The sequence below is a fragment of the Numida meleagris genome, chromosome 4 (genome assembly GCF_002078875.1).
Source record: "Numida meleagris isolate 19003 breed g44 Domestic line chromosome 4, NumMel1.0, whole genome shotgun sequence".
NCBI classification, from domain to species: Eukaryota; Metazoa; Chordata; class Aves; order Galliformes; family Numididae; genus Numida; species Numida meleagris.
In genome coordinates, this window is record NC_034412.1 from 34,793,843 (window position 1) to 34,813,061 (window position 19,219).

At 36.7% G+C, this 19,219-nt stretch overlaps 1 protein-coding gene across 11 annotated transcripts in view; it reads right to left on the minus strand.

Annotated features, from left to right (window-relative positions):
- The window catches only part of MGAT4D (MGAT4 family member D), a 35,060-nt gene continuing 17,255 nt past the window's right edge, over window positions 1,415-19,219 (minus strand). For all 11 annotated transcript variants that reach the window (XM_021397016.1, XM_021397018.1, XM_021397022.1 and 8 more), the window contains 12 exons: window positions 18,718-18,851; window positions 16,160-16,206; window positions 14,813-14,926; window positions 13,388-13,463; window positions 9,920-10,031; window positions 8,807-8,937; window positions 5,992-6,099; window positions 4,941-5,134; window positions 4,097-4,175; window positions 3,898-3,976; window positions 2,703-2,815; window positions 1,415-2,193 (listed from right to left, as the gene is read on the minus strand). In XM_021397016.1, coding sequence (XP_021252691.1) covers window positions 2,167-2,193; window positions 2,703-2,815; window positions 3,898-3,976; window positions 4,097-4,175; window positions 4,941-5,134; window positions 5,992-6,099; window positions 8,807-8,937; window positions 9,920-10,031; window positions 13,388-13,463; window positions 14,813-14,926; window positions 16,160-16,206; window positions 18,718-18,851 — 1,214 coding nt within the window. In that variant the 3' untranslated portion in view covers window positions 1,415-2,166. The remainder of the gene's footprint in view (window positions 2,194-2,702; window positions 2,816-3,897; window positions 3,977-4,096; window positions 4,176-4,940; window positions 5,135-5,991; window positions 6,100-8,806; window positions 8,938-9,919; window positions 10,032-13,387; window positions 13,464-14,812; window positions 14,927-16,159; window positions 16,207-18,717; window positions 18,852-19,219) is intronic.

The following is a 19,219-nucleotide window of genomic DNA, read 5'->3' on the forward strand; positions in this document are numbered from 1 at the left end:
AGAGTCACTGTAACGCTGATGAGATTAGAGGCCCATGTAACTAATGGAAATAATATATTTTCTTAAAAAATCATTCTGTAATCTTCTGTAACCCCTGCTTGCATAGCAGAGATTGTTATGAACACATGGAGCTGCTGATTTTAACATGCAGAAGTACATTTATGTACACTCCATGGTCTTGAACTTACTGGTGCTGTAATACTCAGTATTTACTTATCAGTCCTTCACTGAAAATCCATAGTCCCTCTCCTGAGGTTCCTTTCATTATACAGTTGAGCCGTGGTTCCACAGACATTGCAAGAAATCTCTGTGCTCCACAAAGCACGGGGAAGAACAGGACCTAAGCAAAATTTCACTTATCAGTGCATATGCAAGCATTCATTATTTACTTTTCAACATTTACAAGGTTCATTTACACCAAAGTGATGGGAAGTGTGTTCTGTCACTGCAATGGTTATGTGTAATATGTAAAAACTGAAAGAGAATAAATGAAGTACAGAGATGGATGTACAGAATGAAAAAATATACATGTACGGAAGTCCAGTCACTTCCTAACATAATTTTCAGTACTCTGGTAAGTTTTTTTGTAATTACACATTGCTCAAAATTCTGTTTTATCATGAAAATCAGAGGTTTTGGTTAAAAAAAAATCAATTACCTTGGTATTTCCTGTGTTTTAATTGATGAATAACTGACCTGAAATCTATACACCTCCCTGTAATGAACCTTCCCTGCTAGACAGTCTGAATGCGGACACGACTGTAAGTCTGTTCCTGTAAAAGCAATGGCAAAAGCAGACGGAAGCTTTCACTTGGTCATGCATTTAGGTGGTGTTTTATTCCTTAGCGCAAGTTTTCCTAACAATGTCACTCTGACGCCCATATCAGCAGAGGGAAAAAACCTCAAAACCAAAAAAAACAAATCTGAAATTTTGATTGGGTCAGGGGGAGAAGGCTCTGCCCTTCACATGGTGCGTAGCTCCATGCAGAGCCACTTTATTTCCCTTCTTTCCTTAGCTGTGGTTTGACCACTGGTCTCACTCAACCCTTCTGATTGTCAATGTTTACGGATAATGAAGTTTCCCCCTGTGTATCTTTAAGCACTGCAGATTACTGCATTAATTCTTAAGCTGCATTAAATTCTTAACCTAGCGAAGGCTGCAGTATCTGGTCCAAGAAATACAAACATACAAATACAGGTATTTGGCACCACAACATATATTTTAAGGGATACCAAGCTATTTTTAGTGTCTCAGGTGCTAAAAAAGTGATAAAGGAAGTCTGCACATCACAGGTAGATGTCCAAGGTGCCATTTCCCAAAAACACCTCAAATGAGACTACCGCGGTTTGCCATTGTTCAAATTTGTACTGAGTTTTGGCTCGTGACCAGTATAGACTTATCAGGACATACTGATTATTGAATGGCAGCATACAAAACTTTATTGAAATAGATATTCTTCCTACAAAAATATAGTTACACGTCTTATACCGATTATTCCCTGTAGTTAATTCAATGCACAATTCGCAGAAAAGTTTTACAGTCCTCCGAACAATACCTGTTTGATTTTCAAGGTATTCAAATGGCAATTTATAAGCAATTTCCATTAAAAAAAAAAGAAATTAAACATACCTTATGCTACATTAAGGCTGAAATGTGCTACGTTTGAGACCCACTTTCATATTGCTAAGTTACTCCTTTCTCTGGTGGACTGTTCTAAGTACTTGCATGAAATACTGACAATTTTTCCTTCAGTTCTATTTTCCCTTCAAAACAGACCAGTGTTCTTAGTGCTTAATATTTTCCCTAAATGTCCATACATTTAGTTCTAGTGTACTAGAAATATACTGTCCTGTTTTGTCCCTGAGGTTGCCTGTAATGCCTTGTCAATTGCTTACAGTAATTAATAACGTTGTCCAACTGAGATGGAATTTTTATCTAGAACAGCTTAATCAACAGCATTTTATGGAAGGTTCTAACATAATCAGGTTTTTCATAGCTTTTAATAGTTGTTACATAAAGATTTAACAATTGTCTCCGCTCTTTGCCAATACACAGTATTGGGTCTGGATTTGTTCTTTATATCCGCTCAGGTCTTCGATGCTGTTAGTTAAGCTTCAAACAAGTCTGCAACAAGTGACGTGTCAAAAATATGCTTTTTCCAGTTCTCAGTTTTCAGACGTCTTGATAAGTACCTGAAAAAAACAATAACAAAAAAAACAAAAGCCATAGAACATATTTTCTAAAAAGTGTTTTTCCTTACTTCCGAGTATGACTATAGCAACTGTCAGTGATTGCTTTCTACTTATAGGTTCACGCACATTCAGACATTTGATTGAAACTTGAAGCAAAAGAACCAACAAACAAACCGCACGTTCATCTGAAAATGTTTGCATATGGTAATTAATACCCAAAATGGTGACTAAAAAATGCTAGAAAATCCTCCATGTGTCCTCTGGTTTATCGTGATCCAAATTCTAGTGGCTGTATTATAGCATAGCAAAAATTGGTGAATTATTTCATTTCAGCACTTTTTCTATGAAATAAATTCGCATCCACTTAATAATTAATATAGTTCTCCACTTGAGTACATTTTTTTCCACACAGAATTCAACTCAAAATTAGATAAAAACTTGTGACTGTCAATTCTATGTGATAGGAGAAACTGAAACCAATTTAATTACGCTTTTATTAACAGACTTACCTCACTAAGTATTGCCCATACACGGGAATCAGAATTGACTAATAAACGAATAGCCAGTATTTCTCCTACTGACAGATCGATGCTGCCTTCTGCAATTCCATTTTCAAAAGCCCCTAAATGAAAAACAAAGCACAATTACAAGCCTCTATTAGATTAAAATACACTTTTAAGTGAACTTATGTGAAAGTTCTACATGACAAAATAACTCTAGAACATTAGGGGAAAATGTTTGGAAAAGTTCAAAGCATAGCCACCGAAAGATAATGCTTATAAACAACAAGAAAGACCTCTCCTGAGAAGTACAGTTATTCTAAAAAGAGATATAAGGAACCACGTGTCAATTCTGATATACTCTTTCACTAGTTTTACACTTTGTAATTAACCTTCTCAAACTGGCAAATGAAACAGACAAATGAATATCATACATGGAATGAGTGTTTTTCATTTCCTGTGAACCAGCATGTAGAACTGTGAATTGGCAACATTTGGTTTTAGATCTTTAATTAGATTGAAAGAACTAAGAGGAGGTGAGGGGAAGATACAAGTTAAAGCAAACAAGAAGTGATAATGATCTCATAGTGGTTTACTGGGAAAAAACAGCAAGTACGTGATAGAACAGACATAAGAAAAGTAGAAGGAAAATGTAGAAGGAAAGTAGATCTCCCAGCAGCCCATTTTTATTCACATAATGTTATTTTAGTTTAGGTAACAGTAGGCAACAAGGCTTGGCAGATATCTGGTGATTCTGCAGCTCATTTAGAGCAGTCAAGCGCTGCCCTGAAGGGGAAGCTGGTGTGCAAAAATGCATTGCATTATGCTTCATCGTAATCAATACGGATTTCTTTCTCTTCAGCTAAGGCTGCAAAACCCAAACCAGAAACAATTATCCTATTAAAAACCTTGCAGAGGCTGAGTTGTTCTCATTATTGATGATTGCTATAGGTCCCTTCCAACATCAGCTGTCCTGTGATGAGATGCCTTGGCTTTTAGCACCACAGTTAGGACTCTTCATTAATCAAAACAGAATAGGTGAAACATCTCATACTACAACAGGCAGTAGTGCAAAGTTTCTATTCCTTATTAGTTCCTACCCTGGAAAGCTGCATTCATTACAGAGCTAATGGAATTCTCAAGTGCAAAACATTTTACATGGAAGAACAAATGTCTGTTTTTGAAGCGATAATAAACTATTTACCTATCTTTAAATATCCATCTTTGGTTGCAGGGTAGTTGAATTTACTTCCATTACCAACCAGTCCTTTCCTTACAGCTTCCTATAACAATGAAAGAATAAAATCTCAGCAGTGCTTTCTAGAACATGACCTTACATGCCAGATACCACTCATAAAATGAAATTATGTATTGTATATTGCAAGTGGAAATAAGAGACTTACATCAGCTGGCAACACTTCCACAGTAGTGTCATATAGTATATCACCAGGGTACTCCATATTTCCACTTCTAAATAAGTATCTGATTAAAAAAAAGTGTATTATTTGCAATAACTTTAGAAAAGTTCTAGAGAAGTAATATTTTCCTTTTCTGAAGGAAACTTTTAAATACCTTCAATTCAATTAGCTGTAGGCTAGAGAGAACAGAAATAGGCATTAAAACTTTCTGATGTGTCACCAAACCATACTAGGATATTTTTATTTTAACAAGCATTAAAACATCTTACTCTGGAACCAAGAATACAAGCATTCCCTTTTTTTAGTGCTCAAAGTCTGACTCAATTCATTTTTCCAGGTTTAAATAGCTATGGAAGTTCTGTCCTCGAGTCCATTCCTATCATCTTATGGCTGGGCTCATTGTAAGTTGGGCTTCTGGAATACAAAGGCATGAAAGATCTCCAGAAGAGCGTATACTAAATGCCAAAAGAATCCCCCTCTCTATCAACAGTGATCAGTTCAGGTGCTCTAAATAATCCCCAATTGTTGTTAATGAGCACAAGCACTGCCAAAGCCTACGATGAGCATTTGCATATGTGAGCCATTGGGGTGGGAGGATCTCTTTGAGTAAGAAAAACATTTAAGATGAAACTTGGTTATACATAGAATTAAATTTTTATAGGCAATACAGATGTTTTCAATACAGTCAGTGAAACAAATCCTGGATTTTTCCTGAGTAATCAGGCTATGGTTTACGCAAACAGTTGAACACTGGTGATTTTGAATAGACTCAGTCGTATCCAAAGTGGGTACATGCAGTCTGCCATATTCCATACCATGTAATACTTACTTTTCTACTTTTAGTGGCTTCAAAAAGGTGAAGGTGATATAGTCCCCAGCCACTGGAGCTGAAGCCCAAAAATAGTCTTTTCCTTCATAAACTTTTTCCAAGGTATATTGCTGATATATGCTTAGACTTGTAGCCAGTTTTGCAGGTGGATTATTATGTGCTTTATGTAGCACACTTCTGCCAAAATCTTTATCCTGTTGGATGTAAGAAATGTAATTTCAGTCCTAAAAGTATGATGAAAACAGTGCTCCCATGTCTTGAATTACTACAGGTAACAGAAAACACTTACTCAAAAAATATACAACCTCTTTGTGACAGAAAAAAAACCATTTATTTCACTGCTATAACTGTAATTCAGTGTTAGTTCGTAAATGGATCTGTACTGATTATTTCTCAGCTGTCTAGACTGAAGAAGAAACTTTTCCAGGGTAGGCTATTTTGTAGTTAACTACTATGCCTTCTACCAGAACAACCAATAGCAGAGGCTACCTAAACATTTAGTCTGGTCCAACACCGATCTTGTGAGTAGTCTAAATGGTACTAGCAGAATGGCACCTGCAGTCTGGTGCTTCACTGCTCATCCTTACCAAATACCTGGCAGATATACTTGTTTGTGCTCCAAACTCTCCTTCAAAATCTACTGCAATCAGTAGAATCATGCTTTTATCCTACCAGAATACTTCTCTTAATAGTAATTCTTTGTATTGGTATTGGCAACTATTCAGCCAAAACAGACCACCATGAACATTTATGTTTGTACAGCGCATGAAAACTTGTGCTGTGAAGAGGGTTCCTACATGTCTCACAATGCTACTCCGACTGATGCAAGTATTTATATCAGAGACCAAAAATGTTTTTGCAGAAGCAAAAAAAAAACCCCATCTGCAATTCAGATGCCAGATCAACATTCTCCCCCAGATCTGTAAGTAGCATTTCTAGGATATGGAAGTGCCACCTAATGCCAAAGACGCAATGCCTGATACCAAATTGAGAAACAAACCAAAACATAAGCATATAATTTAGAACTATGGCAATCATTTCTTAAGCTTACTTTCAAATTTTGTATCTTCCCAGACAACGATGAATGAATTCCCATATGCTGAAAGAGAGATGGCTTAGCACGGATACGTAACTTTGCCTTTTCCTTTTCACAGTGTGCCTGGAAAAAATAAAATTTTATTTAAATAAAGGAGATGCAAACTAACTTCCATAAGGCAATTTCATTATGTAGTTGAGCGTATGGGTCCAGGTTTTTTACCTATATATACATGAGTAATCCTTAGATTAACAAACATTTTATCTCAAATACGCTGTTTCCAGACATAAGCTCATCATAATTCCACTTGTGGTGCTAGGCAGATTTGCAGGCTCAACCACTGTTAATTCAGGGATTTGTGCACTGTACATTATCAATCACACCTCAAGTGTAACTGCTTCTGGCAAATTTCATTTCAAGCCTTGGCCTTGCCATATCATTCTGCTTTGACCAAAATTGATCCTCTTGAGATAGATTCTGATTACCTTTCCGTTTTTATCATTTGGCTCTTTCTGCTCTGTATGAGAACATTATAATGTAATATACTAAACTCTATGTCACGTATCTATCATTTATCCTAGAACTGCATAAAGCCCCTAGATACTATGTTTATATCCTTGTTTTCCAGTTTAGATACACTTTGTGACATGACATATACCAGGGAATTAAATAACCCTAACTGGTACTAGTTTCAGGGTTTCCTGCTTTTTGACTGACAGCACACCATTTCTTTAAATGTAACTGTTGCTCTCTATGAACAAAGCATCACAGTTAGATATAATGAAACAAACGTCCTATAAGAATTAATAAAGCATAATGAGAATGAAAAATGCAAAGAGTTAGAGTCCCCAAGACTCTTGGTTCTGTCACAAAATAATTGGATGAGTTCAGAAGATCATTTAACCGCTCTGTATCACAGTTTTCACATATTTAGATTTGAGAGGATAACGTGTTTACCTCTTCAATAAAGTGCTTTCAATTCTATAAAAGAAAAAATGTTACATAAATTACATCAATGCCTTCTAAAGCTAGAAGTTATAATCTTCACTCAACTGGCTTAAACAGCAAAACTGGAGGATTTATGGTTCTTAGAACAGTACTAATTAAAAGTACAAGAACACCTGGAAAGCACATAACAGATCCAAGTATTTTTATGTTTGTCCACAGCAGACATTCAGTAAAACAATGTAAGAACACAGTACATGCTGACCCACCCAGGAGGAATAGTGTGATCATGTAGCAACCACTCTCAGGTGCTTGGAAGTTGGAAAGTGTGAGGATTTCTGTCATCTTGCCTTTTCTTCATCTATAGGAAACTCTAGCTTTCAAATCCCTAATTTAATCTGTACAGGGGGAACAGCAGCTGGGATCCCTGTCATTCTCCCAGCCTCCATTTTCTGTATTCACATGAATAGTTCTAGTTGGTTTCCGTCACTGGTCTTTCTTTCCCAGGGGCAGCACAAGAATAACTTGACTCAACACTTTTTTTTGCCTACGCACAGCAATTAAAATTGAAATTGCAATAGTGAAGTTCACTAGAAATTTGATGATAGCACTCTGCTTTGGTTTGGTCAGGACAGGCTCACACGATCTGCCTGACTTTCAGGAACTCAGCACTGTTTCAGATACGATTTATATACAGTATATGGTAGAAGAGCCACTTTAGAAATGAAAGCAAAATGTTTAACTTGTAGGAGTTGAAGTTGGTACATGCGAGACACATCTGGAATGAGTGGTGTTAACATGTCTTTTTTTCCTCTTATCAGAGTTTAGGCAAGAGCCTAAAGAGGTACTTAAGGATCTAGACCAACTTGTAAGAGTAGGATTTGAAAGCTTAATCCTATCTGCATGAACTGGGGATAGAGACTCCTCAGTGGCACTGCTGAAGTGTAAAATCAGGTACGTTCTGCTGTCCCCAGGTTACCTGTGCTATACAGTAAAACTGAAAGCTCGTCGTTCAGCTCTCCTTAGGCTCCTGTTCTGCACAACTCCCATCTGTCTCTTCTTCCTTATCAATACAAAAATAACACGTGTACAGACACCTGGTGTGGGGACTCACTACACCAATCAAAACAAATCTCGAACCTTAAAAAAACAATGGAAGAAACTCTGGTCATTTCTACATAGCACAGTGTTGTTGTACCAGAAAAGTGTGAGTAGTGATGAGCACCAAAGACCAGTTAATGAATGCAAAAGGACATAAAGAAATACTTAACATATCATCAAATTCACCTGTAATGCTACAAATGGCATCTTTTGCAATTCAACCAACACAACTGATTCTTTCATTTTCAGTGAAAAATATAATTTCATCCTTTCAGTCTACACATTTCCCTCTGTGTTTTTTTTTTCAGGCAAAGAGTCAAGTTTTTTCCCAGGCACTTAAAAATTTCAAGCAAAACACTTATGCTCTGCTGCTGGAGAGAAAGAAAATTGAATGTAAAATCCAGAACAGCATTTTTAAGATTGTATGCTGCACTGACTTTCACATTAGAAGGTCATTAGAAAGTTATGAGAAGTGACGGTCCATACAAGGTCACGTGTTCAAAATCTTTGATGTTGCAGGGTTGTCTAAATGGGCAGCTGCAGGAGTTTGCACTGGCCATGTTCTGACCTGACAGATGTAAAACAACTTTGATGTGAGAATCTAAATTCTTATGAGTCAGGCCTCTCCATGCACCCTAGTGGGCTACAGCACAGTGCCATACTATCCAGATCTGTATGAGCTCATGAGTTGAGAGGTTTTTATTCTGTTTTTTGAAAATAAATTATGTTGTGACAGAGACTGTTTGAATATTACTTATATTCATAAATGCATAGACATACTTACTGCATCCTTTTCTGGATTGCACACTTTGACCCAGAGCAGGTGGTCTAGAAGCCAGTCTATGGGCTTATCTTTATAGAACATCAGAAAAAATTCTACTATAAGTGGCAAGTCTTCTGATTTAAACAATTTTCCTGAAAGCAAGACAAGTTGGATATTTAAATTTTTTTATTGCTGCACAGTAATCACACACCAGCTTTATGTTTACTCCAGCCTTAAACACATAGATGCAATTCTGATATTTAATGGAAGTTTTACATAGGCTTCAGCTTTGGAACTTAACTCCATCCCATGCCTGAAGATATTCTCACATAGTCAACCAGGTGAGTCATCAAGCATGCAGTTATATCCTGGTTCCAACAGAAATCTGCCAGTCACTTCTATCAAGTGTTTCAGATGAAAAAAAAGTCTGATGGACCGCTCAAAAGGCATACAGTTTCAATGGCAATAATAGACCGAATAAATTTACATTAAGACCTAAATAAAAGTTGCTTTTAAAACTCTATCAATATTCATTTAGTTCTCTTGCTATTTTTATTAGGAGACTTTGTTACATTTATTTGTTTGACCTAACACTTACGAGGTGTTGTCACAAGTAAATCTCTTTGTAACCTAAGAAAAAAAAATGTAAAAGGAAACTTACTACTATAGAAATAGAAAAAAACAGACAAAAAAAACTTTATTACAATATCGGATGCATGTCGTGCTCCACAAAGGAAAGAAAACAGATGTTTTACAGATTGTACAAATTCCATTTGTGAAAAGAAGGCTGCAGGAGCACACAGAGAGACATGTTTTAGTGGGGTTACTGGTGGTAGGGGGATAGCTGGACTGGATGATCTTGTAGGTCTTTTCCAACCTAGCTAATTCTATGATTCTATAGTGCCCTGATACAGAACAATTTGCTTCTTACAGGAACCCAATGACTGGATTCTATGCTGCATTAGAAAGACAGTGCCAAAGAGCATAGAAAGTAAAAGGCTTCCAGTGGAAGCTTTCCTGAAGAGCCAGTTAAGTTCTGATACGCAAGTCTTTCCATATAGGAAATGTAATTCTGAGTGAGACCTGCTCACACAGCTCCAAATCAACTGTCGCTGCCGAGGCCTTAACACTTACCGATAAATCCAAGCTGGGAGAACTCAAGAATCATCCACTCTTGGGACTGTTCAGCAGCAAAGTTTTCTATACTTTGAATGTAATCAGGTTTGGCTATAATATCATCTTCCAGCTGGGAGGAACAAAAACAAAAAGAACCAAGGCAACTGATGGTTTGATAGCTTGCAGAGGAGGTGGTGGTGTTGCCACATATTTCTGTGTTAGTATAATTCATTAAATATTTACCATGATTGCTTCTCTTTTTTGAAGAAAAAAAAAAAAAAGTACTCCCTACCATAAAGAGATACTATTTACTTAGAAAAAAAAACATTAAGCAAAATGATAGAGGTTAAGGAAAACAACAGAAAGTCTGTACTGAAGTTGTATAAGCACCGATAAGCAGCATAAGCAAACTGGGAAGAAAAACTTCTAAAGCAGATGGCCAGTGGCTTGACAGATTAGCCCAGGCAGACTCTGCTGTACCTGAAAGGTGATGGAGAAGAACTGGGAATGGTTACTGACATACCAGTGCAAGACGTTTCAGGGAGTACTTGTCATGGAAAAAGGAACATGCTGTAAAACACACTGAAGGACAGAAATACGTAGCGCTTCCAATACGTTGTGAAGGCTGAAACTGAATGCAGCAGTAAAGCCAACTAAAGGATAGTCGAAGAGGAAAGTGATGTCCATCAAGGAAATGGGAAAAGACTTGGCAGTGTTTTTAAATGGTTTTCAGAGAAGAATGGGAGATTTGAAAAAACAGAAGCTGTGCCAGTTAATAAATCTGCAGATAATGACCATGAACAAAGAGTTCAGAGGCAAATAAAAAAATGAATTAACAAAATAATTCAGGAGAAAGCAATTCAGGATCTGAATTTGGTATGAATGTGAAAAACACAGGAAGAGTAGTCAAAGCCTTCAGGAAAATGTTATTGGAGTGCAGTGTATTGACACAATTGATTTGATCTAACTGCTGTACTTTATGGTCCTGGTGCTTGTCTGATGGCATTGGAATCTGGTTCACAGAGCTAAATAGGTAGAAAATGAATGCTACAGGGAATGAATGGTTTCCTGCTGGTTTTGCACATTCAACAGATTCAGCAACAACAGTTTGAGGGAGCGGGCCCACAACTTTTAGCTGATTTTGGTCATTAAAAGTTTACAAGTGTAAGGTTAGTGAGGGAGAAATGGGTCACCAACTGCAGAACAAGGAGGGAGTAGAACAAAATTGAAAGACAAGATGAAGAGATCTGCTTTGATCCTGCCAGCTTATGCTGATGGCAAGTCAGCAAAAAACAGATGAACTGAGGTCAAAGTTAACTGTTAATAACAGGATCTGAGATCTGAGGTTTGAGTTGAGGAGACAGTAATACACAAGAGAAAACAACAACAACTCAAAAAAACCCAAACCAAACAAACAAACCAAACCACCACTAACAATAAACATTAAATGTAGAGGGAGGAGGAGCAGGGAATCAAACAGAGTTTCAGAGAATCCTCAAAGAGAAATTGAGTGAATACAAAAAAAAAAAAAGGCAGAGAGAACAGCATCTCAAAAATACCTCCATGCCTCACAAAAACCTCCATACTGAGAAACACCAGAAGAAAGCATACAAAAGAAAAATATAGAGGCTCTGATGCAAAGTGGTAGTGAATATGTTACGACTGTAGTTTTGACTAGGGAGAGGTCTGAAAATGGCCTCTTCCAGAGCTGACAGTTGAAAGTGAATATTAGACAATATAATTTGATCTCCTATGTAGCACAGCCTATATGCAGTAATTTAATTCTACAGAGCCCCATGATTTGTGTTCCACTAAAGCATATCTTCTTGAATAGCATCTGCCATTGCTTAGAGATTTCAGTATCAGATTTTTTTTTTCATTAAGGTATACTATATTCAATTACCTTTAACCTTTAATACACTGTACCTACATTCTACTTTGAATTTTTCTGGTTTCAGTGTACAGCCACTTGTTCTTCACATGCTCTTATCTGCAAAAGGAAGTTATGAAGTGGCTGTACACAGCTTGACGGGAAGTTCAAGATAAAAACTGTCTAGTCCATTTGCCCAATTGCCATCTAAGAGTATGCCTAAGAGACGTTAGAATCAAGAAGCAACAAGAGCGGTAGCATATAAAGGAAGTATAGGCATCCAAGAGGAATGCATCTTCCTTTCTAAATCATTCAAGTGTGTTTTTCTGTTTTGAATCATTGTTCAACAAATCTGAAGATTGCTAAGCTGAAAAAGCTTACTCATTTCCAACGGAAATAGCTGATTGTATTAAAATCTTTTTTTTTTCGTATAAAGAAAATGTCAGATAAAAATGCACTTTCATGAAAGCTATTCCTTTTAAAGCTCTACCAAATAGGAGGCTTGACTTGCAGCCTACATATGTCTATATGCTGTATATAAAGACACAAGGCAGCTCCCCAGTCTCCCCAGGGAAAACCTTACAATGCAAAAAAAAAGCCTTAGCAGTAATTCAATTAACTAAGTCCCAAGTTTATAACAGATTTTAAATAAGGATTCTAATTGATTTAATGTTTTATGTTTGGTTCACATGAATGTCAGTAGAAAACACTTCCCTAAAACTGCTGTAACTGAACTCAAAGATGCTTTCGTATGTAAAATGTTTCAGAATGAACTCAGTCTACATGGACACAAAGAACAAATACATCTCCTCACAACTAGTCCTGGATTTGGATGCCTGCTTTTATACCTATGTTAAAATCCCATTAACTTGTCTCTGATATTATTTAAGTGTCTCAAGTGGCCCTGGTACATTCCAGGAAATATAGTGAAAACCATTATTTCAAAATGTTCTTATCTTATTAAGATAATAGCATAATTACACTACAGCCAAACTAGGTATGTCTTCACCTGAACTTCCTGGGTTGAAAATTTGCTTCACAGAATTGCCACTATTCATGTTTTTGTTCTTCTTTTTTTTTATCTCATGGGTTTTACAACAGCTTCCTAAGTCACAACAGTGTTCTACAGCTTCGTCACTATGGCATGCAAATTAGCACAGATCTAGAATGATGGCTAAACCTCGGCCTGAATGCACGGGGACCTTCTTAAAATCTAACACTAAATCATCTGGTGAATCAAGGATCCATACAAACTTGCTGCACAATGTTGTCACCAGTGCCTCTACACTGGTATATTTCCTTATGATTTGGGTGGTAACCTGGACCTATTACCATTATTCTGTCTTTATGCACCAAATGAAAACACTCTAAACTCTGACTCTCTTTACCTAATGCTTCAGTTACCTTACCATCATGTCACGGAGGTACAGATAGATTTAATGAAATAGTACCTAGCTGCAAGATACATATACCAACACAGAAATATATAGATGTTTCTAAAGAACACAGAAAACACACATAAAATCACATTTTTATTGAAGCCTTTGAAAAAAAAAGTCAAAAGTTAATAATCAGTAGAGATGTATTGCAGCTGCTTAATGATAGTATGAACATACCTGTAAATAATATGTTCCCTTATGTTGAGCATATAGCATTAAAAAGCTATAATCCAAATTCTGTTTTGTTCTCCACCTAAACATAAGAAGTACATTCTGAAAATCATCTTGGGTAGTTTCCAAAAGTTATTTGTATAGTAAAAGCATTAGAACAATAAAATCATAAAGCTGAGTATTCTAACTCAATGTTAAGTGAGTAAGAAGAGATCAAGTACTATTTTTGATCTAAAAATTCCGTCTTTAATCAGTGTAAACATCAGCAAATAATTTGAATTCCCCATAAAAGTTTATGTTAACTAAGCCAAACATTTAAATCTGTATCAACTCAGCCCAAAACTAAACATTTAACAAGTAGATTCCTTTCAAATGACTTAAGGAGTCTGCTCATTAAATTATGAACAGTAGAGGTCAATACACAATGATTATTTAAAGATCATTCACAACACTACAGAATTGAGTGCTTTTACTGATCAAGAATAGGGAAGCAGGTAGATAAAAATTCATTTTCTGATTTAAATGCAAACACAGATTTTTTCTCTGTGAAGTACAATGTCTCATTCCTCCAAGGGAGGAAGCTGGGACTCCGTATTCAATGCTAAGTACGAGTACATAAAACAATTAACATCAAAGTGTGCTCACAGCGTACCTGATTCAGAACTAATCGTATCTGAAATTTAAGTACATAAGCATGTTTATGCTCTGGAAAATAGGTTTATCTGTAAATCCCTTACACGTGCTGAGTTCAATCAACATAAACTCTAAGTACTGCAGGCCTCTTGCTGCGTTGTTTACGTAGCTCCTAGGCACGCTACTTCTTTTTCTCATAAATTACAGTTATTGTTGGTCAAAATAAAATTATTTTCTTCCAACTGATCAATTTTGTTAGGTTATAATCTCAGTAAATTTGAATGAAATCCCCAGAAGTTAAGATAAATCATTAACAGTACTAAAAAACGTCCATATTCACCACAAGTTAGGTCATTAATTAAACCCACACTAATTGTTACTAGTTAGTTACGGAGCCTCATGGGCCTTTCTCTGTGCATTCTCAGATCCTCTCCCTTAGTTGTTAGACAAAACGTGTTTTGTTTTTCCTTTATCACTAGATCACCTACTCTATCATCTCTTGGCATCATCCGTATGTTTTAAAACCTACGGGATGCCTAGAGACAGGACACAAAGGAGAAGCCCCGGCTCTCACCCTGAAGCCCATGTACAGTGTAGCTCTTCAAAAGAACTCCTTGCATAATAGTCTAAATAAATAAATATATACATACAAAAATGGGGGGAAAAAAAGAGTACACTTGAGGTCCATTAGCTCTGAAATATGAAAACCGTATCACCTCAAACAATGTTGACTTTTGCAGAATTTTCCATTTCATACTCTTCGAAAAAAACTCTTAGATTTTATTGCAGCTGTCTTACCTTACTCTGTCCTCTGAATCCCCAAATGTTTTCCTCAGATTGGAAAGATCTGGATAGTAAGAAGCAGGAGGAGAAATAATCTCTAGGACTCCAGACTGGACTTCTCTGGGGAAGCTATGAAGAAAAGTTTAGAGAGACTCCATTCCTCAAAAAGATTTGACTGTGACCACACACAGTGGCTCCCAAAAATTACGTCTGCATCTCCAGAAGTGGAATTCACAAGTCTAGCAAAGAACGTAATCACACATATTGCCAGGTAGGGGCATTAGGAACCAAGATGAGATCCCTGACAACCATTAGAATAGGCAGGCAGTATCCCATTCAAGTAACTAAAGAGAATTTTGAATTGGAAATCACACAAAAATGCTGTAATTAACAATGAAATCCACTTCCTAGAATCACAGGCAACTGTGCAAGAGCTACCACGTTCCTTACTCTTCCTCGATCTACTTCTACATTCCAACCATCATGACGCTGTCTTTGAATGGAGGTCTGGCGTGGAGGTCTGGGTCTCAGCTTTATTTTCCATTTTAAAAGTCAGTGAAAAAACATATATCATCTCTTGCTTTCTTTCAGATAACTGTGATTCAGAGCTTTCGGCCTTATCTGTGTTGTGATTGTTAGCTACAATACATCATTTCTTAGAAAGCAGCTTTCATTAGACCACATAAATCTACCAAGGAATGCATTCTTTTGCCCGAGCATTTTTATTTAGTGGTGTTCTTCTCAAGCTACTCTAAGGTTTTTCATGGCTGTAAATGTCTATGTGAAAGAATGCAGAGCAAAACTGCACTAGGATCCAAGCCTTTGTTTGCTAACGCTAACAATAATTTTGGATGGCTAAGAATATCCATCTCATGTTACCCATCATTTATTGGTACTTTACATTATGTTATAATCTGATTGCTGCCCCAAATCCACAGCCTTCATGAAAGAGGAGCAAACAAGGAAACAAAAGCACCTAGAAAATATGATAAACATCACAAGTGTAGGGCTGTGAAGTCAGAGGGGACTCAATACATGTAGCCCCAAGTGCTTCCAACTGCATCATTAAATTTACAGATAAAAGACTTAGGTTCAAGTAAATATTTATCCAGAGGCTTGAGCTGAGACCTCCTCTGATTATTTAAAGCATATTTATGAACGTAAAAAGGAAAATAAACTGATATAAATCCCTGTGTTCTTAATTTACAATACACATACTAAGAGCGCACCTTCGTCTCATTTTTTAGCAGTTCCACTTCAGTGTGGTAGAGTTATAATTTATTGCTGAAGTGCTCTTATTCTTTCCATAAAAGCTCAAAACGTGTCTATTAGCTGCTCAATGTTGCACTGTACAGGACTTACCTGGTTTTAACACTTTCTGCAACACTGCTAACATATTCCGCATTCACCTAAAGAAAAGATGTGGGCTTTCATTTCAAGTCACCCTTTTCTGTATTAAGCATTAAGCAACATTTTGTAGGAGATATTTCCATGAGAACACTTCATTTCTATTCTCTATTTTATTTAATTACAAGCAAGAGCAATTACAGCTGCATTTCTGCTACAGGACAGTATGACATTTTGTTTTTTCATTGCTTCTGCAGACAGCCAAGCTATTTTCTGCAGAAACTATTCTATAGCTTTCACTTATGCCAGAAAAGCACAGCTGTGTAACTGTCACTAAAAGCAATTCTTTGGGGTTAACCATCCAAAAATCACAAAAAGAGGCTCATGGCTGTTGAGAAGAGTTGCCTAACTAAAATTTTATAAAGCTAACAACACTTTAAATGTTTACTTAGTTTATTCTTAATATTACAAACTTCTCGTTCTTGGTCTGGAAACTTCGAGGACACACTTGTTCATTGCTGCTATTTCATAAAATTAACAGTTTTAGTGTGGAAAACACATCTGTTAACTATGAAGCTGCTCCAAATGTAATGCCTCCTATTTTATTATGTTGGCCCATGACATCAAAGGCGGATGTTGGTGGTATGGCAGTAGAGGTTGAACCTTCCCACCAATATTCCATTCCATGTTGTTGCTGTGCAACAGATGGCAGCAGAAGGGCACTCTGACAAAAAGGTGTCTGACGCAGAAGTGTGCATGAACCAAAGGGATGTCACTGAATTCCCCCATGCGGAAAAAAACTGCACATTCATCAATGCTTGGTGAAAATTTATGGAGACCAAACAATGGATGGTGGTGGGTGGTGCGTTTTCAGCAATGGTGACAGCAGGTCACCTCCACTGGTGCAGATGTTTACGAGCACAGCATGCAGGCTCCTGTTCATTACTGGTGAAAACGCATAGCTACTGGTGGTTCCTATGCTGAAAAACAGTGTTTTGTAGATGAGACTTTGCTCCATCAAATAGTGTTATTGAGTTCTTTGTATCTGTTGTAGTTTCCATGGAAATAAATAGAAGGCATTGCTTTTGGAGTGACCAACATACATTATGCAGTGCTGAATTTAATGAATGCGTTTCGAAAGCAATACAATACTTGTCTTGGCAGTTTTGTTGTTTTTTTTTTCTGTAATACACAAGTGATGATTATCAGCTATACAATAAAGCTGTGGTAAGCAGGAAGAAAATGTGATAAGTAAAGAATTGTGATAAGAAAAAAAAAGGCCACCAGCACTTGCAGGCAATAAATTACTCTGAGTTAACTCATGATATAAACATTCACCTTGATCTTTGGAAACTTTGTGGGAAAAAGGAAGGCGTGCATTCTTGACCAGTGAACAGATCTGCCCTTTTCCTATAACTACATGCTCTTATCACCTCTCATATCAGCGCAATCAACCTATTGTAATTTACTGCATGGCTGAAAAATGGAAGTTGCATGAACCTGACTTTGGGGATGAGAGAAGGGGGAGAGACTGACTCTTGCAGCAGCAGTTTAAACCTCAATAAGCTGAACTGGACTGTTATTAAAACTTAAACTACTGTTTGTTAAAAAATGCATTTTTAGAACTGTCCACAGTGAGAAACTGTATAATTTCAGAAGTTAACACTTAGAAAATCAAAAAACTCTCTAAAGCACTGTAATAGAAGGCTTATCTAAATGGCAGTTAAGATTTATCTAAAGTTTAGACTGTTGGGCTATTTCTGTTTGACAGTATTACAGTTGCAAAAGCTATTGTAAATTGTTACTCAACTGAAAAACAAACTTTAACTCTTAATGAGTATCTGCATCTACTCACTAAGATGCTCGTTATGAATACATTCAACTCATTTGTGAAATATAACGTCATTTATGGAAGGACAAAGAAATATTAAGAATGAATTTTGAATAACTGCAGTCTTTCACCTGCTAGCAAATGTCATCAGCTCTCTTCTGCTTTATTTTTTTCCAGTGTGCTCAAGACCAATTGAAACAAGAAAAAAAATCACTTGTCGCTAGTATTTTACCTTGAGAACTGTTCACTTTTCCAAATACGGAATGTTCATATCTCCGAACAATTTAAAACAACTTCGTTTTTAACAAAAAAGTCTCCAACATGCTAAGGTACTTTGCAAGACATATAATGTCAAAATAGCAGATAAATAAGCTGTATTTTTTGTTAGACTGAATACATTTACTTTTTTCAGGTTCTATGGAACTTTTCTCTGAAGAACTTACTTTCCATACTTTCAGTAGCGCACAATTTTCAGGTAGAATAATAAGTTTGTATTATTTTATATCAAAATCTGACTGTATCAGCTATGTTTATAAATGTAATATGGGCATCTTTCCCCCTCCAGACATCTGAGTTACAGTTTTCTCCACATACGAAGACTGACTCTTCCAACACTGAAGAAACCCTTCACAAAGCCTGAAGATGCTATTTTGCAGCACCTTCTACACTTTCATACTAAGACATGAATTTCTGTGTTGTCTGTCTTTCTATTAGCATTCTGAACTTTCTCATGCACACTTACCTCTGCTACAAAGATGATTATGACACAGTCATTCTTTTGCTTTTCAGAAAGTCCATACAACAGGGAATGCAGCGTGCTCATCAGGTAACTTTGTTTTTCCCTTTTCACAGTAGGAATACCCATCACCACTGAGACTGCAAAGAAAGAAATCGGAAGTCAATCATCTTTTGTCAGGTAAAAGTAAACTTAAATTCCATTTTAATTTTAGTTTGAGATAACGTGGGGTCATCTGAAAGGGACTATCATGTTAGAAGATAATTACTACTGTGAACATTCATTGGTTGTTTTACGTGGTGGCATTCAATATTGCTATAGGACTATGACAGCATTTGCCTTGCTACCTGGAAGAGGAGATATATTCAGGTATGCTTAGGTTAGAGATACCTATGTCTGTGTTACAAGCACCAGTCTACACTACACAGATGATAAATATTTGGGAATATACTGCTACTTCTGGCAAACACATGTATCTGCTACTGAGTTTCAGAAGTGGGTACTGCAA